At 36.8% G+C, this 23,802-nt stretch overlaps 3 protein-coding genes and 1 long non-coding RNA gene across 4 annotated transcripts; 1 reads left to right on the top strand and 3 right to left on the bottom strand.

The window, feature by feature from the left end:
- Positions 406-870, bottom strand: LOC18789973 (heterogeneous nuclear ribonucleoprotein A2 homolog 1). Its single transcript, XM_007223598.2, has one exon. It carries the CDS (start codon positions 868-870, stop codon positions 406-408), a length of 465 nt encoding a protein of 154 aa, XP_007223660.1.
- LOC18792455 lies at positions 18,268-18,813 on the bottom strand. Its single transcript, XM_007223478.2, has one exon. The coding sequence runs from the start codon at positions 18,772-18,774 to the stop codon at positions 18,448-18,450; it is 327 nt and encodes a 108-aa protein (XP_007223540.1). The 5' UTR covers positions 18,775-18,813; the 3' UTR covers positions 18,268-18,447.
- On the top strand, positions 19,366-20,667 carry LOC109947804. The gene is made up of 2 exons (XR_002270580.1): positions 19,366-20,112; positions 20,232-20,667. It is a non-coding gene; the product is annotated as an uncharacterized LOC109947804 (long non-coding RNA).
- On the bottom strand, positions 21,069-22,153 carry LOC18792632. Its single transcript, XM_007226044.2, has one exon. The coding sequence runs from the start codon at positions 21,887-21,889 to the stop codon at positions 21,200-21,202; it is 690 nt and encodes a 229-aa protein (XP_007226106.1). The 5' UTR covers positions 21,890-22,153; the 3' UTR covers positions 21,069-21,199.

Below are 23,802 nucleotides of genomic sequence, written 5' to 3'. Positions count from 1 at the left end.
GGAGATGACGAGAGAGTGGAGAGAGAAAGTACGATTTTGGGGGAGAGCAATTTATCTTCCAAGAAAAAGTCGAATAATTTTGAGACAAAAAAAAAAGAGATAAAAATAACATTAATTATTATTTTGAAGTCGAACAGTTGATAGTAAATGATTTTAGGGGTGTTAAAAGTGTGTTTTATTGTGCTTGAAAATGTGTGTCCTACTAAGTTCTTAGAGGTAATTTTATAAAGGGATAAATTTGTCTTTAAAATTTTAAAGATAAAGTTGATAAGAAAATAAGACAAGAAGGTAAAAATAACAGCTTCCTTTATTTATTTATTATATAACTAAAGAGGCATAGTTACAAGCCTCAGATATTTGATCAGCTCTTATTCCATTACATGCATGCTTAGAGCTTGTTCCTATTCAGTATTCGTTGGCAAAGTCGTTAAATCCCTCAGTGTGGCCCTTGTTCCCGTTCAGTTTATTGTTCTCAAAGCCGAATTCAGAACCGCCACTGTAGGGGCCGCCACCACGCCTGTTGCCAAAGTTGTTAAATCCATAAGTTGGGCCCTCGTTGTTGCTAACCTCATTCCCTTTAAAGTTGAAAGTTCTGCGGTTGGGATTTCCACCATATCCACTGCCGTTTCCGCCATCGCCATAGCCGCCCCCATGTCCGCCACCGTAGCCAGCGCCATTAGGAATTTGCTTGGACTTGGATCTATCAGGATGGGTATCTGTGAGCCAGTTGACGACCCCTCGGGCCGTGCCGTGAATGGCACCGTCCAGAGGGGCCAAAGGAAAAGTCACGACGTCGGCAACCCTGTGGAGGTTGTCGAAGCCTTCCTCAACTGTGTCTCTCACCTGATTTTTCACTTGGTGACTCGTCATTGTCTTGCTGATTAGTTTTTAGTTGGAATCTGTGAGTTTGCTTGGATGATCGACTTATTGCCTCACAGTCTCCTTTTATAGATGTTGGCATGCGCACAGAGGATAATACAAATTCTATATTATTGATCATAAGATTCTTCACATTTATCTTCTTGGAATAATATACTACAGTACGGGCCTAATGTCTTATCTTAACTTTTTTTTTTTTGGGGTAAATATCTTTTTAATTTCTCTGCTACATACGAGTACGACCCATTAATTGCTCAGCTATGTGCGATGCTCAGTTGCATCCGTAAGCTGTGCTACGTAATTAAGTTGGAATAATTCGAAGATGATGAATTCAACAAAACTAATCAAGAATAAATTCACTAAGGACAATGGAGTTGCTTTTAGCTGTTTTCAAAAGAGAGAGATCCATTATCCATGTGCGTTAGTTGATTTTTTGTTGTTGATAAATTATAGAATTGCATTCATAATTTAATCAAAAAAGTCACTAGTCATAAAAGACCCATACAAACTAGCCATAAAAGACCATTACAATAACGGAGCAACCAACAAATATAAATAAGACATTACCATAAGAATATTGTTCTTATAAGTATTCATGGCTTGTTTCGTAAGTGTTTTTTTTTTCTTTTTTCTTTTTTCAATCAATGGAGGAGGGAAGGGAACGCTTAATTCTAACAGGCTTGGTTGAGAGCTAGTTTGTGACTACTTGTGTAAGTTGGGTCCTTGAAAGATGGATGGTGGGAAGTTCAATTAGTAATTTCGAGAAATTCCTATAGTTTTGAGGAGTTAGTTGAGTTCAAGCAAATTCATGCATGGCAAGTTCGAATTTGATAAGGATAATGAAGGTGACATATATAGCTTTCAGAAAAGAAAGATCCATATCTAATATATTTTTCATTGATTTTTTTGCAGTGATGATTTTTAAATTGCGAAAATTTATTAATAACGAGTGAACAAGCATATTTTCTATATAGCATCTCTCATCATTAAACTTACCATAAAATATTGTAAACGGAAAAAAAAAGTCTCTATATCACAGTTCAAATAGGATAAGAACCTTATTTCACTACCAACAAATACGTAGTGCTTTACGGAATTTTCCTTGAGATAAGAACCTTTCTTTCCAAAGCCTTTGGACCAAAGGTTGATAATTTCACAGCCAATGGAATTCACAGGTTCCCATTTGAGAGGATAGAGCATTTTTTTGCATGTGTTTGACCAGATTCCAATTAATCTTATTGGATGTTGATTTTATACAACTCTTATCATATCATGTATGGTAAATAAAATGCAAATGGGACCTAACAACCACTTCATCCGTTTACTGTACATCATGAAGCTTTGCTCCATCTGTGTTAACAACTCATAAGTTTAATAAACTAGTTCTGATTGTCCATGAAAAGGAAAATGCTAAGGAGACTATCTTTATTAGCGACCAATTTATATACTTATACTAACGATGTCTTTGACAATTTAATTGTGTGTGTTTTTGGTTGCCAAACTAGTAACAAATTTTTAGTGCGTCAAAAAGCCAAACTTATGAATATTATGACTTGAATTTTGTTTATTTATGATGGCAGCACGATACAGGAGAGAGGCAAATTATTTGCGGACATTTTTCATTGATAATCTAAAAGAAGTTGATATTAATGTCAAGCACCCATTAATTTATTAGAATAATATTAATAACACATAAAAACGAAGCCTACCCGAAGAATGAGCCTCAGATAGTATACATATATTGCATCAGCTCTTATTTTAGTGTAGATATTTTAGTACGTACATATTCAATTGCATGCATGCATGCAACGAGAGATTGCCATTGGTTTGGTTCACAGGCAGGCGCACTTTCTTCCTTCTCAGTAGCACTGGTTGCCAAAGTCATTATATCCTTTCACCTTGCCCTGGTTCCCTTTGACTTTATTATCCTCAAACCCGAAAACGGCGAACTCTCGGATAGATGTCTCGATTGCTGAGTTGATTGTTCCTTTTTATATCAAGGGATGACTCATAGTTAACCATGCATGTCGATGTGGGATTAAATACACTATTCTAACATATATAGCCATGATTCATATCCAACAACTAGAACCTCATGTATGTTGTTGAGGTTCGATCCCAAGGAATAATATTCATATATGTATGTATATATATAGTCCCTTTCTTTTGAGGGACACCCTTTAGGATACTATACGAGTTTTTTTTTTTCTACAATCCAAACTGTCTAATTTTAAAGTCTTCATTCATAGATGTTCCTTGCAAAAAATCAGACAAATTGAAAATCATTAAGGCATCTAATTGAGACCAACAAAATCAATGAACACGGTACTTCAAGAAAGTACACAAATTTCAATAATTTAATTGAATGGTCAAATGATATCAGATTCAAGTTTTTTTTTTTTTGGTAGAGATAATATTAGAATGAATATCCACACAATAAACGATTTGAGTTAGTGAAATATAATGTAGAGTGGGCTTTACAAGGGTATCCCTCATCACTTTATGAACCTGTGCAAGGATGTGAGAGAAAAATATATATATGTTGACAGAAGTGTGAGAATATAGCTTGGAAAGCAAGCTAATGCCCACTTGACAATATTCCTCCGCTTTTATATATATATAAAGGGGAGAAATATACCATGTTTTGAAAGTGAAAAGGCAAAGCAATCTTATCCCACACAACCAGCCCCAACTAATCCTTCAGAAATAAGCCATGATAATGTGACGGCGTTTGTTCCTCATGGACATGACATTAGTGAGGTCTTAAAGCCACCCAATGCATATGGCAATAGTTCCTCAATTGCTGGACCTGACCAACCGGCAAATTCGAAAAGTAGAATTAGTACTTGTGCTAATCCCCAGCTGCCCAAGAATAATGGAAAAGTTGACAAGCACTAGAATATTGGAGAAAAGAAAGGCAAGAAAAAGAATGGGAAAAAAAAGAGTTCCAGATCAAGCGGCGATTCATTCAAGGTTCATGGGAATACTATTAATGAAAGCAAAGGCGACAAGGTTGGAGTTTTCGACTTTGGTAACAAGTATAGTAGAGGCGGCAAGAAGAGAGACGAAGAAGAAGAAGACTCGACTGAAGAAGAAACTGACTTTCGTACTGAAGACGAAAGAAATTTTATTGTGTGGTCATAATTACTACATATATGATGGCAACAGTAAATAATGCAGTAGTCAAAATATATAGGCAACTTACATGGTACTTAAAGATCAAATTCAACAATATTCTGTAAATTTTATCTAGTCATTCTTGCTTTGAAAGAAGAAAAAAATTGTGTAACGATTATATCTAGCTATTCAATCGCAGTTATGGTGGATGTATTCAATCTTATGAAATTATATTTCATTTGAGAACAGTTATTTTCAAATAGCAAATACTCGAAAAATATGTTGGGATTAAGCAATCTTTTATTTATTTCTTTATTAAAGGCCAAAGACTAAAGACTTTATTCATCAATAGAATGCAGAGAACACAAATCATCTGAAGGTAAGAGTGAAGCCAGCTAGGCCCCCTTCAATCCAGTAACATGCCTCATTACAAGATAAAGCAAATTTGGCTCATTGGTGAGCCACAAAATTACATGAACGAGTGCTCATTTCAAATTCAGTTCGGTTCACGGCCTTAATCATGTCACGCCACGGATTTGGGAGTCGGTGGAAACTCCACGCCCGGTACTTGAGAAAATAGAAATTAAAATAAAATAAAAAGAAACCGAAATATGGTTTAAAATAAACTTCTCTTATAAAAGTAGATCCGAAATCTTATAACTTTATAATTAATAAATAAAGCTATATCACTCTCATCTAATTCAGCCTCAACTGGTTTAGTCCTTGTCTAGCCCACTAATTCATCTGAAAAAGATTAAATAGAGTGAGGAGTGAGCAACCACCGCTCAGTAGGTTACCACAGTAGATTGATATAACTAAATTAAGCGATATGCAATCACACAGCCAAATATCACATTAATAATAATAATGCATGAATGCTCTTCATCTACTCCCGTTAATTCATATAACTGGACGAGCAGACCTGCACGTCCCATACCATGCTTATATCACTTGGTCCCGAATGTCCATTTATATGAACTAACACCCATCTCAATCATCCGGTAATTCCCCGTTTGTTAGTCATCTTGTCTAACTCCCTTTCGCCAGTCCCGAATCACCCAATAAAAATCATGTGCACTGTGGGATCCCTGAGATCTGGTACCTGCCAAGAGTTAGACTCAACTATACAAAAGACTATTTCCATTACCCTCTTTTCCATACTTTCTTTATCAACCCAAGAATTCCAGTCATCACTGATAACATATGATCATGTCAATATTAATAAAATGATATAATAATAATTAACAACACTTAAACACTCAATATTAATAATAATCAAATAATAATATCATGCATATTATATTGCTCACGACATTTAATTAGATCAATCTTTGTAAATGGTCACCAAAAAACCCTTATCTCATTTCCAAAGCATCGCTATAATTGTATGACGACTCCCTAATTTCCACCGCATCCACACCCAAATTCTCTCTCTCTCTAGTATTTCCCTTTCTTAACTCTTATGGTTTTTCCATGCAAACCATGCATGCCGTGCGTTTCAAAATGAAAGAATTGCATTCCTATTTATACTAGAGGAATGTCGGCTACACCTTTACTTCTATTGGATGAAGAAATTGGCGGTTTACTAAAGGGATAACAATATAACAACCTTTTTGTTCAAGCCAAAGCTGAAATATCTTTCAAAAACTTTATTAAACAATTACATATCAAATGAATAATAATAAAACACTTAGTTATTACTAATATCATAGATTCCAAAATAAAACATATATATAATAAATAAAAAATACAGAGTTTCACAAATCACCTCCAAACAATCACTTTTAATAATGAACCTTATGAATCCTACATCTAATGCCATATGACAACCTAGGCTTCAAAAGCTTTAGGGGAAAGACAACCAATTACAAATTTAGCCATCGCATTCATTAATTCTTCATTGACATTTCGGACTACTGCTACTATCCCCATCTTATCAGCCACACAACATGCCCCGTCAACAATTAATTTTAGCAAATCCCCTCATGAGGTTTCCAATGGCAAGTAACTAATTGGGACTAAGTAATCTGCAAAGTTACTGGAAGATTATTTTTTCTAGCCACTTGAAAAATGTTACTCTATTTAGCTATGAGAATCACAACATTTCTAATAATAAAATAATATCTCTTATTGTAAACATTTTCTAATATTAAAATAAAGCCTCTTCGTTTACATAATAGTCTTGATAGATATGTTTCCTAAAAACGTCCTCAAAATGCTTTTACGGGTTGGAGCCTAACACCAACAAATGCAGTGCAGTACTAGTGGGTCTTGGAAAAGGTTTAAAGTTAGAATCCTCCTCCTTCATTGTCTTCATCATCTCGATATTATTGATATTATAGCGATATTTTTGCCAAATATTGCTGAAGTGTGAGAGAAATTATTGACGTCGATATTTTCCGATATTATCGATATTTATACGATATGTGTATGAATACATTCCAAAATATCATTGACCCGAAAAAATAATAATATCCTTGATTCGTGAATATTATCGATATTTTAGACTATGGTCCTAAGTGAATTAAAATCATAAGTAAAATCCGGTTATTACAATCTATTAAAATCATAAGTAAAATTTTATAATTACAAATCCGGCTGAAATCCATTATATTAAAATCTTGTGATTACAATCTATTAAAATCTCAATTAAATACCACCCCCTACAAAACAGGTAAGATCTTTTTTCGCCAAAATTCACCATCAAAACGGTAAGTTGAAGGAGTGCGTGATTTGGTAATATTTAAAAACGTTGGTGTAACACCCCGACTCCAAATTAGACCCCTTATTTAAATAATTTAAATTATTTAAGGGAAATTACAAATTTACCCTTGAGATAGGGGTAATTTGGTCATTTTCTTATCCGAAAGGAGTTTGGGACAGTGACTAGTATTTTTGGGAAGGTCGTACTGAGATGAGTCCGTAGACACGTAGTGGGCTCAATTCGGAGTTGAAACAAAGAAGTTACGAACAAAACAAGTTCAGTGACAAAATCGTAAATATTTCAAAATGGGATTTTTTTTATTTATAAAAATCAGATTCTCTCTCTCTCTCTCTGTCTCCCTCCTCCCCGCGCAGAAACAGTCCCCTTGTTACTGTTCACCGCGGTGGTTTTTGGGCCACCACCGTCGCATCCGGCCACCGGTCCCAAAAGAACCGTGCTATCTTCCTCTTCCCATCTCGACCAATCTCAGCCACTGGAACCACCTGTGCTCGCTGAAAAATGCAAAAATCCGACCGATTTTAACTCAAAGTTCAAGGAGCCCGATCTCTCTCCTCCGGCCATCGATTCAGACGAGTAAGGTATGTATTTCTACCTATTTTCCATGCTCTAGCTGATAGTAGGGTATGATTGCATCGATTTTGAGCGTAGGTAATTCGATTTACGAATTGAAATTCGGTAGATTTTGGGATCTCGATTCCGGCCACTTCCGGTCAGTTTTTGGGCGTAGGTCCAAGAACAAAAGTGGCTCCAAATAGGGTGTTTTACCTAGAATAGGAGTTTGGAGCCATGATTTTGAGATTTTTCGGCGAAGCTGTGTCGCTTTGGACACCCACGCGCTGCCGGCGCGTGGGCACTGTAGCAGAGGGGCATTATTGTCCCAATGTGATCTTCTGGTTGTCACGAGTGCGTAGGATTTCGCGGATCTCAATTCGGACGTCGTTTGACTATCGAACGGATTTTCGCATATTGCGCGTTATCCGGGTTCGATAGGTTGGGACCGTTGGATGGTCTCGAATATAATATATGTTAATCTAGGTATTTCTAAGATCGTGTAGGAATTCACGGATCGTAAATCAGAGCCCCGAATGTTCCGATTAAATAATTTAAAGTTTATGTTTTATATTAACCGTCAGATCGTGCGATCGTGAGCGATCTGCCTGTCCGATCTGAACCAAACTTGCAGGACGACTGTCTTGTACCTTGTAGAACCCATAGAAACTTTCGGATCGGAATTTGGAGGTCGTGGGCCCCGTGGGCCCGTTTGACCAAGGTTAGGGTAGTTTGACCCTTGGTTGACCGTGAGTCTTTCGTAGTAGTCTCACCTTTCCAGGGGATTATCGGGTGCTAGACTATTGTTGAGGTTTACACAATATTAGAATTAAATTATATATTTATATATGTTTGTAAAGGTACAAAAAGAGTTTAGAATGTCAGTTTGAAGTGCTATACGCACTACCTTAGGCACATCCCCGGATTTTAGTTACACTACACGTACCACCCTATGAAAGTTAGGTCCCACGTGGGGTAGGTTATCCGGCGTGCAGACAGACCCCATACGTGGCATTGGTTGTACCGGCGTATGGGGAGATATTGTATTATGATGTTGAGGTCTCGCGTGGCGTAGGTTATTCGGCGTTGAGATAGACCCCATACGTGGCATTGGTTGTACCGGCATACGGGGAGATTATGTGATATTATGTTGAGGTCGCGCGTGGCGTAGGTTATCTGGCGTGTCGACAGACCCCATACGTGACGTTGGTTGTACCGGCGTATGGAGAGATATTGTGATATGATGTTCAGGTCTCGCGTGGCGTAGGTTATCCGGCGTTGAGACAGGCCCCATACATGGCGTTGGTTGTACCGGCGTATGGGGAGATATGTGATAATATGTTGAGGTCGCACGTGGCGTAGGTTATCCAGCGTGTCGACAGACCCCATAAGTGGCGTTGGTTGTACCGGCGTATGAGGAGATATTGTGAATGATGTTTAGGTCTCATGTGGCGTAGGTTATCCGGCGTGCGGACAGGCCCCATACGTGGCGTTGGTTGTACCGGCGTATGGGGAGATATTGTGATAGTATGGTATGGTCGCACGTGGTGTAGGTTATCCGGCGTGCAGACAAGCCCCATACGTGGAGTTGGTTGTACCGGCTTATGGGGAGATACTGTGATAGTATGGTATGGTCGCACGTGGCGTAGGTTATCCGGCGTATTAACAGGCCCCATACGTGGCGTTGGTTGTATCGGCGTATGAGGAGATATTGTGATAGTATGGTATGGTCGCACGTGGCGTAGGTTATCTGACGTGTTGACAGGCCCCATACGTAGCGTTGGTAGTACCGGCATATGGGGAGATTATGTGAAATACAAAGAAATGAAATAAGGTATTGCCTATGTGTGGGATTAGGTTTTATGGTAGAACTACGTGTGGCTTGATCCCTCAGGGAGGGTACGTAAGCAGCCTAAGGTTGCTAGGTGCAGCCGCATGCTAAATGTTAGTCATGTTGTTTTATGGAGATTGGTTCGACCATGTTGTTGGTCCTGAAATTTGAGGCGAAAACATGATTGTGTTACGAGGTTAAAACCTCGTATGTTGGCTGTTGAGAAAATTAAATGTAATGGATTGCTTTGATATTCTTAAGTGTGATTAAATTTATTGTTTGCCTTGTTTAAGATAGGAATTGATTTGATATCGTACTTGGTGGTTTCGTTTCGAATTATTTGAAGGTTGAATGCCGATTATGTGATTTGTATGAAATTATTTTGTGCATGCTGCCAGTTGGGGATATAAATTGTGTTTTATGCAGGTGGTAATTTTGAGAAATGTCCAATTTACAGGGGAGACTCTGCCAAAATTTCGGCAGAAAGTCTCGGTCTTTAGTAGGTGGGCCCGGTATCGGGATGATGTCGGGAATTCCACAGGATTTGTCTCGAGTTTCAGGAAAATTCGAAGCGGGTCCTTTCAGTTGGGTTTCATATTGATGAAATTAAAACATTGAGGCCTATTTTGATAATGACCCTAATATGCATGGAGTAAAATGTAGTTAACTTCAATAAAAATTTCTTCAATATATATGATGCACAACAATTTTATTTTATTTGAATGCATGGGATAGTCTTACATAGAGGGGGATGGGGGTTTCTCACACACACACTGCCAAGGTGCCATGAGATTCGAACATGAGACCACTGATTTGCAGATCAAGACTCTTTTTCACTGGGCTAGACCCCATTAACATCCTCAAGAAAAGTTTAGTTATCAAATTTTTACAGCAAATAATTGATATTATATAGAATAAAATCTTTCGCTTGAACCCATATCATCCCATACACTTATACCAACGACTAACTTAATTATTTTTATGTTTGTGGTTGCCCAAACTACATTCGCCACCCACCACCACCTCCACCACCACCGCCACCACCATTATTGTCATTACTACCATCACATGGTTAGCACATAAGTCTTTCAACATCATGTCTAATTTAGTCATTATCCATAATCACTTTAAAAATATTATTTACCAAACATGAAACTACTGTATTTTATAATTAATTATTTTCAAAACATACTATAAGTTTAATTTATTTATTTATAAAGCAACAACAATTCCAAACTGACTCGTAATGTAGCTCCCATTAATTTATCAGCATAATATTAGTAACACATACATGATAAGGAGGCCTAGCCAAGGTAGAAGCCTCAGATGATGCATCAGCTCTTATTTTAATGTAGATATTTTAGCACAATACATATTATTATGGCCTTCTTCAATTGTATGCATGCAGCGAGAGGTTGCCATTGGTTTGGTTCACCGGTACTCCTCTTCCTGCTCAATAGTACTGGTTGCCAAAGTCGTTAAATCCTTTCACTTTGCCCTGGTTTCCCTTGACTTTATTATCCTCAAACCCGAAAATAGCGTTGTCTTCGTCGTCGTGCTGCCTATTAACCCCGTTATGCACGTTGCCGAAGTTGTTAAACGCCTGCGCGTCGGCGTGGTTGTCGCTAATTTCGTTCCCTTTGAAAGTGAACAGTTTGCTTTGCGGTTTGGATCAAGACCAGCAGGATATCTGCCTCCGTTGTTGCTTGGTGGTCTGGGTCTATTGGGATTATAATCATAATTGGGATTGGGATTACAATTATAGTTGGGATTGGGATTGGGATTACAATTGTAGTTAGGATTGTGATTACAATTGTAGTTGGGATTGGGATTACAATTATACTTGGGATTGGGATTACAGTAATTATAAATTTATAATTAGGAGGAGGCCGCTGTGGGCGATTACGCTTAGGCTCTTCAGGGTCCCGGCCCAACGCATCCAAGAAACCGAGAATTAAGGAGCAAATGATCATTGTGGGATATCAGTTGGAGAGGGATAGGCTCAAGAGGTAAGAGCTAGCTTACGAGTTAATTTGCCTTCATTTGTCCACTCCACTTATATATTTATCAGTCCCCTTCTATTGAGGGATCCCTCAAATAAGTTTATTTGAGGGACGCCCTTTAGGGTATCCTACAATTTTTTTCCCAATGATCCAAACCATCTATTTTTTAAGTCTTCATACATAGATCATCCTTACAAAAAATTAGACAAATCGGCTTCCATTTCGACATTCAATTGTGTCTTACAAAATCAATGAACACGGTGCTTTAAGAAAGTACTAAAATTTCAATAACTTAATTGAGTGGTCAAATGATATCGGATTCAAGTGATTTTTTGTAGAGATGATCTTTGAATGAGTATCTACAAAATAGACGGTTTAGATTAGTGAAATACAATCCGGAGTGGGGCCTACAAGAGGTGTCCCTCAAATAAGTTTATTTGAGGGATCCCTCAATGGAAGCTCTCTGTATATATATATATATATATATATATATAGATGATCATAGTGAAGGTAAGAATATCATTAGCTTGTTTGCCAAGCTACTTATGCCCTCCGAATGTGAATTGTTTTCCTTTGTGCTACAGTTTGATTCTGTCACCAAATAATAATGACTGTTACCATTTTTTGTTGTTGTGGTAGTTGAAGTGTTAAAACCTATGCTCCATATCGCCATACTTTATTCTTCTTCTTGTAAATCTTCCAATCCAAGTCACGACTATCCTTTATGCCAATTTTTTCTTCATTGTCTTCCTCCATACTCTGCATTGCTAATGTTATACTAGTCAATTTATATATAGATTATATCAAGATCAGGAGGAATGTCATATGAGTCCTTTCTTTTTTTCTTTTGGAACCTTGATCGTACGAGGAGAAATTTATTAAAAAGAAGAATTCAACAACGGGGGATAACTAACCAAACCCCACAACAAAACCAACCCCAAAGATGGGATCAAACTAAATATACAAAATCAACGAAAGCAAAACATGAAAAAACACACTAATAAATATGCTGTGGTCATTGACATTCCTAATTAAGACAACTGGGTCAACACTCCAATCATCATCGACCAATTTGGGTCAGTGATTTGGCAAAGCATAGAATAATTTTGTGAACATGGTTGATGGAGAGACCAATCCACTATAGCTAATAACTAGCATAGAATAATAACCTTTTTTTCATTTCAGTGTAAAGCATGATGATAGGTAATTATACGAAATGACTTTTAATCATACTTAAAACTAAGAGATATTTAGTTATATACTCATTCTTAGCATTAATGATATAGATAAATCTTAAACCATTTAATTTCTATAGACAAATAAAAAAAAACAACCCAAAAAATGACAGCTGGCCCTATTGAATTTAATTTTGATTATTAAATTACTGTGATGCCCTATTGAGTATTTTAGATTTTTTTAATGTGGTTTTGGGGTTGCGTTTGTTTTAAAAAATAAATGGCAGTTTTGTAATTTATAAGAAGTTAGAAAATCATCTTTGTTATGTTCTAGAAGGACTAAAGTCCATTTCATGTTGGGTGTTTTTATAATTTATGCTCCTATATAGGGTATAATAATGAATCTCCCACCCCTACTTAACTTGACCATGTCTGTTGCGGCGGGGAGTAAGAAACCTGAGAGAGGATCTATATACATTGCGATCCAGAAATTGCAACCAAAAGAAAAAAAAAACTTGTACAAATCCTCAACACTAGCAAGGTTGATGAAAAGGGATTATTAAGCAAAAGAATAGTTCTTAAGCAGGAATTATTTATGGCCTTCAATTGCATGCCAATACAAAATCATGCAACCAGAATTTTGCCATATCCGTTCACTCTTCTTCCTATTCACTCGTTGCCAAAGTTGGAGAATCCGACATTTTTTTCCTTTGTTTCCCCTTATCTTAACACCATCAAAGTGTAATTAGAGTACCCTCTACGCGGAGCACAATGAAGAAAGATCAATTGTTCAATTGAAACTCTAGAATCCAAAATTTTAACAGGTTCTACTAAAAGGAACTGGAGCGGAACTACTAATAAGGTGTTGGTTGGATTGATTCAGGTCTTTGGTGTGCTCCCAAGTGAACTTCAGTTCAAATCCCTGCGGTACCCGTGTGTGTGAGCTTTCCCTTTCCCAGTTTTTAACAGGTTCTACTAAAAGGAACTGGAGTGGAACTACTAATAGGGTGTTGGTTGGATTGATTCAGGTCTTTGGTGTGCTCCCAAGTGAACTTTGGTTCAAATCCCTGCGGTACCCGTGTGTGTGAGATTTCCCCTTCCCAGTTTTTACTTAATTAGAAAAAAAAAATAGAGAGAATAATCCACAAAATTATAAAACCCTTTATGACTTCCCATATATATATATATATATATATATCTATATCTACACGAATAAATGTTTGCTTTACTAGTTTCCACAGAATTTTCTTATCCTTGGAACAACCAAACCAACTGAATAGTCTGGCACTTGGAACCTTACCGGCCAAACACATTCACTCGATAAAATTTCTTCTTTCTTCTTGTTTATTTCTATCCATATTGTGCACCTTTACCAAACCCAAAGAGTGACTCCTTGGGATTTGTGGATTGTGATCAGTGTGACTCATTTTCACGAAGTTTAGAACTACTTTGATTTGACTCATGATTGGAAATTGGTTTGACCTTTTTAGTTATTAAGAGTATCTATAATCATGGTTCTTATTTTTTAGTTAAAATTTAGCTAATAATATATAAAAGTTATTTTAAGAGAGTTCTCTACAAAATTTGAATTTCAATCATACTTCCTAGTTTAGAGAGTCATAAATACTATAGTTAGTTTTTAATTCAATATGATTGGTCCATCTCTAAAAATAATAATAATAATAATAATAACAGCATTAAATTATAGGGAGCCACTATGAGTCATTTCTCTCTTATCTGATTTAAGAGCTCCTAGAGGTCTCCTATTTTAGGAGGTGAATAGGGAGCATGGTTGGAGTTGTATTTTTTCAATTCCTCCCTAAAATTTGTCTAATGAGATGATTTAGAGAGCTCATTGTAGATGCTCTAAGAGATATTTTCGAAAAAAAAAATAAAATTTGAATTTGACAACAAGTTTAAATTTGCTAAAAAATAAAATTGATAGCATTTGATTGAATGTATTTAATGTAATTAATACATTTGCAATGAATTTAAAATGACTATATGTAAGGAGTCATTTGAAATTCATTTGTTTTTTTCAATTCCTTTTTCTTCAAATCTTGACATACATATTTTGGTGATTTGACATCTAAATCTATCATTCATGGAAAAGAGACGCAAGCGAAGACAAACTTGAGTTAGGATACTTTTTATCAGCTCTTATTTTAGTAGATAGACTTAGTACATATATAATAAGCAAAAGTGATCCTATTGGCCTTCCTCAATTGCATGCAACGAGATCTTGCCATTTCTTCCAATTCAGGCGTTGCCAAATTCAGAAAATCCGACATTCTTGGCCTGGTTCCCGTGAATTTTATTACCCTCTAAGTTGAAACAAACTTTGTCGCTTTCACCCTGTAAGTTGAGATGAAGTTTGTCACCGCCACCCTGCTTGGCACCATGGGAGCCGCCATCCTGGTTGTTAGCAATGGGGCCGCCATTCTTCTTGTTGCCAAATTGGGATAATCCGACGTCATCGGCTTTGTTGTTGCTAATCTCATTCCCATGAATGTTGAAAGTCATGCCGGCCCTGGGATCCACAACAGTAGGTTTGGGGCTATCAGAATTTTTAGGAGGAGGCTGTGGATCCACAACAGTAGGTTTGGGACTATCATAATTTTTAGGAGGAGGCTGTGGATCTTTCACAGGCTGGTGAGTTTCCTCACACTTGAAACAACAGCAACAACATGAAATTACCGCCCTAAAAGAAGAACATGCCATTAGCTAGGAAAAAGTTTGGACGCTCAAAACTACTTACTTAGCTAACTAGCTAGGTTGCTAATTTTTGCCTTGGCCGCTTTAAATCAAACATCATCAACATGCTACCCTTTTATAGATCATGATCTACTCGTAGTCTTAGCTTGCTTGCCAAGTTACGTACTGTATGCCCTCGGAATGTGAATTGTGTCCATTTCGTCAACATATAATGCTAATGAGGAACAACCAACCTGGAAAGGTCGTACCCCTCGGCCCACCCAAACTCCAGAAACGTGATTTGGGAGGGAGAGAGAGAACCCAATTGCTAGCAAATAAAAATGATTTCTTAATAAGTTAGTGATAATAGGAATAAATGTAGTGCACCTCTAACTAGAGTCTTTATATATGTGTAGCACAAATTAAGAAGAAGGAGTTGTTTGAATCGAAACTAGTGTAGAATCCAAAGTGTGAAGGCAAGTTTTAATATAGGAATTGGGGCTGAAATTAACTTTTTTCATATGATTGAAAAGGGGAATATACCTAATATCTATAATCAAATGTCCCATTCATATATCTTTGATCTATAAAAAAACAAGGTCTCAATATTCGTGGTACACCCTTTCACTAGCTAGCTAGTTTGAACACAATCTTTTTCTTTTTACTTTAATTAGTTTTTTCGAATAATTTCACTACCTTTGAAGTATTCGATTCTTCTTATATGTTCCGTGACTTCCAAACAATTGGAGCTCGAGCAAATCCAGAATAAATTCAAAAACAAGAAAATTGAAGGTCCTTAATAATGGGCCCAGTTATAATGGTGGTTCACGACCAGCAAACAATTAAGACATTACGAAGCTTCCTTAAGATAAGAATCTTGTCCTTTTCAAATTAAGCTGCTATGTTAATATAATAAGGGCATGTTTGTTACACCGTGCAAGCTTGGACTGGTTTGGCTAAAGTTTTATCCCATGTTTGTTTCACCCACAATCAACGACCCACCAAGCGGCAGCCACAAGCACCATCCCCAACCACCAGATACGACCACCCACCACGACCACCAACCACAGCCACCAGCCACCAACCACAGCCACCCAAGAAGGAGAAGACATAATAGAAGAGGAAGAGGAGAGAACAAAAAATTTTCGAAAAACAAAACAAAGAAGAGGAGAGAAAATGGAGAAGAAGAGATGAGAGAAATTTTTCGAAAAAAATAGAGAAGGAGAAAGAAAATGGAGACGAAGAGGAAAGAAAATGTAGAAGAAGAGGAGAGAAAATTTTAGAAAAAAAAAAACAAAGAAGATGGGAGAAAATTTTTGAAAAAAAGAAAAGAAAAGAAAAGTAGACAGAAGAAGAGGAGAGAATGGAGAAGAAGAAGATGGAAGATATGTATAGGGGAAGAAGAAGAAAGAGATGTAGAGAGGTTCGTCCAAAAAAGAAAAAAACGAGATGCAAAGAGGAAGAAAAAGATGGAGAGAGAAGAAAAGTCAAAAAAATATTAAAAAATCTTACTTCAAAAAAAAAATATATATATATATATATATATATATATAGTCCTAGTCCAATCAAACATACACCAAACGCTGTACAAGTGTTATCCAGCTTATGCCAGGCCAAGCCAATCTAAGACAGTACCAATATTTAATCCAGTACATGACAGTCCCCCGTACGAAACAACCCCTAATATGTTATGAATGAACAGCCTATGGAGGAACAACATACTAAAGATGGGGTAGTGTGGGATACGGCTCTTATCTTAATTACCCATAAGGTAAAAATGATCAATTCTCTTTCTGATTTGTTTGGTTTCTATAAATAAAGGGCGTTGTTAAACGAACCCTAAAATTTACTGAGTGCACCCTATAATCGTACACCCTAATATTTAAAGTAAAATATAAAATTAACTAACTACGTCCTATTTAACTATCAAAAATACTCACTTCTTCTTTTTCTTTCTATTTTCAATTGATTGCAATCACATCCATTTTCTGATTAATTGATGATTAGTGAGCCCCTTGTGTTTCTAGGAAGCTTATGGCAATTTATTTCGACAAATTGACAAATTTTACTTATTAAGATCTAGTTTATGGATTATAGAATTTGAGGCGACCAAAAAGGATTACTCTGGAATCACCTCAAATTCTCAATATTTAAGCTCCTGTTTGATAACCAAAAAAATATATAGTGGAAGGCCTCCCTTCCTATCAAGTATAAAAATCCTATTAGAGATGGGCCCTGGCGCCTTTTTTTGGATGCACTCCATGTTACTTAACAAGGGTTGGTTTTCAGGTCTAAATCTCTCCGTCCCATAATTCTTCAACGGATTTGTATCGTGATAATAATCCATCTGCCGAATCCAGTTCTTCTCTCTCCTCATCATTTTGTGCTGTGGGATTTGATTGATCTTGTCAAGGTCATCTTCTGATAACTCCCAGTCAAACACCTGCAAATTTTATCTTCAACCTCTCCTTGTTGTAGCTCTAACAGCAAGAGTTGTCCCTGCTACACCCATATAATTCAAACCTGCCAAAGTTTAAGCACCAAAGACAGAGTCACAGATTGTTTCTTTGTGTCCATTGCACAAAATGTATATACTTGCAAATCATTAATCTACTCCGAATTTGACTGAAAAATAATTAGTGCTGCTATTTCCACCCCCTGTCCTATTTCCCCATCTACCTTATCTTCTCACCCACCATGAAAATTTGAAAAACCACAATCCTATCTTTGCACCCAACTGTCCTATTTTCCAACCTACCTTATCCTCTCTGGGCCTTACCTTGTTTGAAGGCCCGTAGCAGTCCCTATTTAGTTTTTCTTGTTATTTTTGGGTTTAGGGATCCACAAAATTAGTTATTGTTGTCAAGGCCCAAAGGATTTAGAAGGATGGGGCACTGAGAAAGGTGAGGAGTAACTCATATCATATCAGACCCTACAACATGAAAGGGATCCCAAAACTGTTGGACATAGATGAAAAAGAGAGGGTTTGCATTGCAAATGCTTTGAACCTGGGAATGGAATCATGTTAAGATTGTTTATCTAGTATATAGGAACAAGCTAGCTGAAAATTGGTAATTTTGTATTGAGAAATAAATATAAAAAATATGATATAGATCCAAATTTTCATTGAGGAGTTGGGTTTAATCCTCAAATTTAGTGACTTTGATCCAACATGGTTAGACTAGTACTAATCTAGGTTGAAAATTGCTTCAGCATCAATTATATCATTGAATTGGAAGTCCTGTCTTGCATTTGGGGTCGCTTTAATTAATGTGGAATTGCATGTGGATCATATATATAGCAAGGTTTGCCTATATATTATTTCTCTTTAAATTACACACATATATGTATAACAAGAGAAAGAGGCCTACAAAACCTCTGTTATTCTAGCTATTTTTAGTAATTCAGTGCATATTAAGAGGCAGTGGAAAAGTCATTATTTAATTATGGTCCACAAACCTTCTATTATACACTTCACTCTCTGTCTTCACTGGAGTCATCGCTTTCGCTTCCAGAACTGGACTCCTCTTCTATCTGTTTCTTGCGGCCAATGTACTTGTTGCCAAACCCGAAAACTCCGGCCTTGTCGGCTTTGCCTCCGTTAATAGTATTCCCACTAATTCTGAAATTATCGCCTGATGGCTTGCCTTTCTTTTTCTTAGAGCCACTCTTTGCTTTGCTGCCACTTTTTCCATTGCTGTTGGAAGCAGCTGCTGGCTGGGGGGCATAACCTGGTGGCCTCGAGAACCTGCTGTTTTGGTTCTCCAAGTCAGGCTTTAGAAATAGGTTGCCAGTCGACATTTTTTATCTTAAGTTTGCATACACGTCTTGGTAATTAACTTGGGTTCTTATATAAGTGTTAGCTTTGTCGAGAAGAGAATGTGATTGATGATGATATTTCTTCCTGGTATGGGCGGAATATGATTCTTTCTTAGCACGTAATAAAGAATTGGCTTCCAATTCCTGAAAGCTTTTCAAACGCTCTTTGAATATTCCAATGAAGTCGTATGCGTGAGGGTTTAGAGTACTGGGTTTTTTTATTAAGGACTTAGCCATACTCGATCGATAATACAATGAATGAACTTTATTCTTAGCATCAAACAAAAAGAAGATGGTGGGTGCTAGATAATTTATATGTAAGGAATTTTATCAAACAGTTTGTCCCCATAGCACTTTGCTCAAAAAGAGTATCAATTGAATTTCACGGGCAACAAAAAGGACCTAATAAGGGTAATAGTCTTCACTCACCCTTAAATAAATCTGTCACTGCTTACTCATTCTCACCATCAAATAAAAAGAAAATTTTATTCTGACTATACCTTTTCTTTTTACGAAAAGTAAAGTATATATACCCTTTCTCTTTTGCTACGAAGACGTCAAGCTTTATGGCTTCCAGTTTTTCTTGGTTGAAGGATGTTTCACACCTCAAATGTTATGTATGAGTCATGACACGGAGGAAGATTCTAACTTTAAACCTTTTCCAAGACCCACTACTGCACTGCATTTGTTGGTGTTAGGCTCCAACCTGTAAAAGTATTTTGAGGACATTTTTAGGAAACATATCTATCAAGACTATTATGTAAAAGAAGAGGCTTTGCTAATCCTCATCGTTTTCTCTCCTTATCTTTTGCATTCTGTCATTGTCACACGCATTGATGCTCTTTTTGGGAGGTGAACTTAGAGAGAAGTAGATTGCCTTAAGCAGGGGAGAAGGTGCGGACCTTTGGTAAGAGAAGAGTCTGGAGAAGATAAAATAGAAGAAGCAGTCGTTAAGCTTCAAATACCGGTGTGGTGCTGGCCGAAGGCTCTCCGATGCTTAAGTCAGCTAGGAGTAGTAAAATTGGTAGGGTAACAGTAAAAGTGAGAGAGAAGTTACCCTTTTTACTTGGGTATTGTTCCCTATTTATAGAGAGGTGAAAGTGGGAGGTTTGCACAAAGTTTCGATGTGGGACTTTGTGCAAGTCACTGTGGTGGTGACACGTGTGCTGGAGATTAGGTTCGGCAGTCGGGAGCTTCAGCAGGTGCTTGGTACCTCAGAAAAATGTCTTCCTTCGGCAGGGAAGAAGGCGTGTCTGCCTTTGGTGCTAGTCGCTTTGAGGCTGGATATGCTCGGTTGATTATTGTGTAAACAACATATATGTAAGTGTTTCTAATAAGAGTTATTATTTTAATATTAGAAAATGTTTACAATAAGAGATATTATTTTATTATTAGAAATGTCGTGATTCTCATAGCTAAATAGAGTAACATTTTTCAAGTGGCTAGAAAAAATAATCTTCCAGTCACTTTGCAGATTACTTAGTCCCAATTAGTTACTTGACGTTGGAAACCTCCTGAGGGGGATTTGCTAAAATTAATTGTTGATGGCATGTTGTGTGGCTGATAGAAAGATGGGGTAGTAGTCCGAAATGCCAATGAAGAATTAATGGATGCCATGGCTAAACTTGTAATTGGCTGTCTTTACCTAAGGCTTTTGAAGCCTAGGTTGTCATATGACATTAGATGCAGGGTTCACAAGGTTGATTATTGAAAGTGATTGTTTGGAGGTGATTAAGGCCATGAACCGAACTGAATTTGACATGAGCACTCGTTCATGTAATTTTGTGGCTCCCCAATTAGCCAAATTTGCTTAATCTTGTAATGAGACATGTTATTGGATTGAAGGGGGCCTAGTTGGCTTCACTCTTACCTTCAGATGATTTGTGTTCTCTGCATTTTATTGATGAATAAAGTCTTTTGGTCTTTGGCCTTTAATAAATAAATAAATAAAGATTGCTTAATCCCAACGTATATTTCGAGTACTTGCTATTTGAAAATAACTGCTCTCAAATGAAATATTATTTCATAAGATTGAATACATATCCACCATAACTGCGATTGAATAGCTAGATATAATCGTTACACAATTTTTTTTTTCTTTGAAATCAAGAGTGACTAGATAACATTTACAGAATATTGTTGAATTTGATCTTTTTTTTTTTTTTTTTTTTTTTTTTGAGGTCCTTTTCTATTGAAAGGGGCGATAGTATATTAAACTCACACACACAACACGGATGCTAGGACTCGAACCCAGGACCTTGCCTGAGGGAGTAAATACTCCAAAAACCACTACACTAGTGGGTCCTTTGCTTTGAATTTGATCTTTAAGTACCATGTAAGTTGCCTATATATTTTGACAACTCCATTATTTACTGTTGCCATCATATATGTAGTAATTACTTCAGAACTAATCTCTTTCGTCTTCAGTACCGGAGTCAGTTTCTTCTTCAGTCGAGTCTTCTTCTTCTTCATCTCTCTTCTTGCCGCCTCTACTATACTTGTTACCAAAGTCGAAAACTCCAACCTTGTCGCCTTTGCCTCCATTAATAGTATTCCCATGAACCTTGAATGAATCGCCGCTTGATCTGGAACTCTTTTTTTTCCCGTTCTTTTTCTTGCCATTCTTTTCTCCAATATTCTTGTGCTTGTCAACTTTTCCATTACTCTTGGGCAGCTGGGGATTAGCACAAGTACTAATTCTACTTTTCGAATTTGCCGGTTGGTCAGGTCCAGCAATTGAGGAACTATTGTCATATGCATTGGGTGGCTTTAAGCCCTCACTAATGTCATGTCCATGAGGAACAAACGTCGTCACATTATCATGGCTTATTTCTGAAGGATTAGTTGGGGCTGGTTGTGTGGGATAATAGTAGTAGTACGCATTAGGAGCAGGATTAGGAGTGTAATTATTATTGACTGGATAGCCATTAACCACATTAGGAAGAGGAGGAGGAGGAGGAGAATAACCTGGATGATTATATCCTTTGGAAGTAGCAGGTGCAGGAGTGCCTCTGGTACTATTTGGATTGTAGCATTGCTCTGGAGCTGGACCATTGTTGAGCAAACCCAACGCCTTCAGCATATTGGTAAATGTCATTGTACGTATCAGTTGGAAGCTGGTCAAAGTTGAAGATTGCTTTGCCTTGTCCACTTTCAAAACATGGTATATTTCTCCCCACTATATATAGATAAAAGTGGAGGAATATTGTCAAGTGGGCATTAGCTTGCTTTCTAAGCTATATTCTCACACTTCTGTCAACACAGGTTCATAAAGTGAAGAGTGACACCTTTGTAAGGCCCACTCCATATTATATTTCACTAATCTAAATCGTCTATTGTGTGAATATTCATTATAAGATCATCTCTACAAAAAAAAAATACTTGAATCCGATATCATTTGACCATTCAATTAAATTATTGAAATTTGTGTACTTTCTTGAAGCACCGTGTTCATTAATTTTGTTGGTCTTAATTAGATGCTTTAATGATTTTCAATTTGTCTTTTTTGTTGTTGTTGTTGTTGTTGTAAGGAAGATCTATGAATGAAGACTTCAAAATTAGATAGTTTGGATCGTTGGAAAAAAAAAAAATCGTATGGTACCCTAAAGGGTATCCCTCAAATAAAATTATTTAAAGAATCCCTAACAGAAAGGGACTATATATATATATATATATCTACTTTATGACCCTGTGTAAGGATGTGAGAGGAAAAAATATTATTCCTTGGGATCGAACCTCAACATACATGAGGTTCTAATTGTTGGATATGAATCATGGCTATATATGTTAGAATCATGTATTTAATCCCACATCGACATGTATGGTTAACTATGAGTCATCCCTCGATATAAAAAGGAGCAACCAACTCAGCAATCGAGACATCCATCCGAGAGTTCACACTACCAAAAAAAGGCTAACAGGCATCAGAGAAAATTGATGCGTTTTACTATCACATACGGCTGCCTCGTAATGTGATGTTAAAGGAGGGGTGTAAAAGTCATCAGGGAAAATCAATGCCTTTTACATAAACATCGGTTTCTTCAACAAAATGATGCCTTAATGAGCTTCAATTATTGACTTTCGTCCAAATTTTGTTGACTTCTGATGTCTTTGACTACAACAACAACAGTCCTTTATATAGCACTGATGCCTTTTCATAAGAATCACATCACTTAAGGTTTTAGCATCGGTTATTTTCACACATTGTAGTGTCTGGCTGTTATGAGCATCGTTTTCTTCATATTTGCGATTCTTTTTAACAAGAACCACTATAATGATATATTTCCCGATGTCTTAAGAGGTAAAAACAACACTTCATGTTATAATATGATGTTTATTATAATTATGACATCGATTGAATCTAGGTTTATCAAGTGGTGTAACAATGAATTTTTTTGTTCTCCCGCACGTCATTCAACTCTTGTACTGCCAAACTAAAATAAATAGAAGTCATATCTTCATTCAACAATTATCATGAAATATTGCACAGTACTTGATAGTTTCCAACTCTCAAATTGTTAATAACTAAATGATATAAATATTTCAATCCAACATTAAAAGCTTGAAAAGAAAGAGAATACAGTATTATGCATCTACACCAACATTGAAGAGCTAGAATTGCAGTACATTACAAGCTCGACTTGCTTTGGCTGGAGCCTCCCTAACCATACCAGACTGCCAAAACATTAACATATGGATCAAAGTTCTAAAAAATTCTAAAGTCCTAAGCACTGTCCGACTAATAAGAAATACATGAAACAGGGAAAAGCATTCTCAAGAGGATTAAAAGCGGAGAAATAAGGAAACAACAAGAGCTAGTAAAAAAAGAAAGTTTGTGATCAGCCAAGTATAACCATATTGCATATAACAAGAAATAAAAATACTACTTGAGTATTGACCAAAGAACAAAGTAAGGGAGACATACAACATGCATCAACACAAACAAAAATTAAAAGCATAACAATTACTTAGAGCATGGAAGAAAGCTGGAGTTTGCAGCATTATGTAATT

The sequence above is a fragment of the Prunus persica genome, chromosome G1 (genome assembly GCF_000346465.2).
Source record: "Prunus persica cultivar Lovell chromosome G1, Prunus_persica_NCBIv2, whole genome shotgun sequence".
NCBI classification, from domain to species: Eukaryota; Viridiplantae; Streptophyta; class Magnoliopsida; order Rosales; family Rosaceae; genus Prunus; species Prunus persica.
This window is presented reverse-complemented; position numbering and strand designations above follow the sequence as displayed.

Coding starts and splice junctions, on each gene's coding strand:
- LOC18789973 (XM_007223598.2), bottom strand. CDS start 870: ATGACGAGTCACCAAGTGAAAAATCAGGTGAGAGACACAGTTGAGGAA.
- LOC18792455 (XM_007223478.2), bottom strand. CDS start 18,774: ATGTCGACTGGCAACCTATTTCTAAAGCCTGACTTGGAGAACCAAAAC.
- LOC18792632 (XM_007226044.2), bottom strand. CDS start 21,889: ATGACATTTACCAATATGCTGAAGGCGTTGGGTTTGCTCAACAATGGT.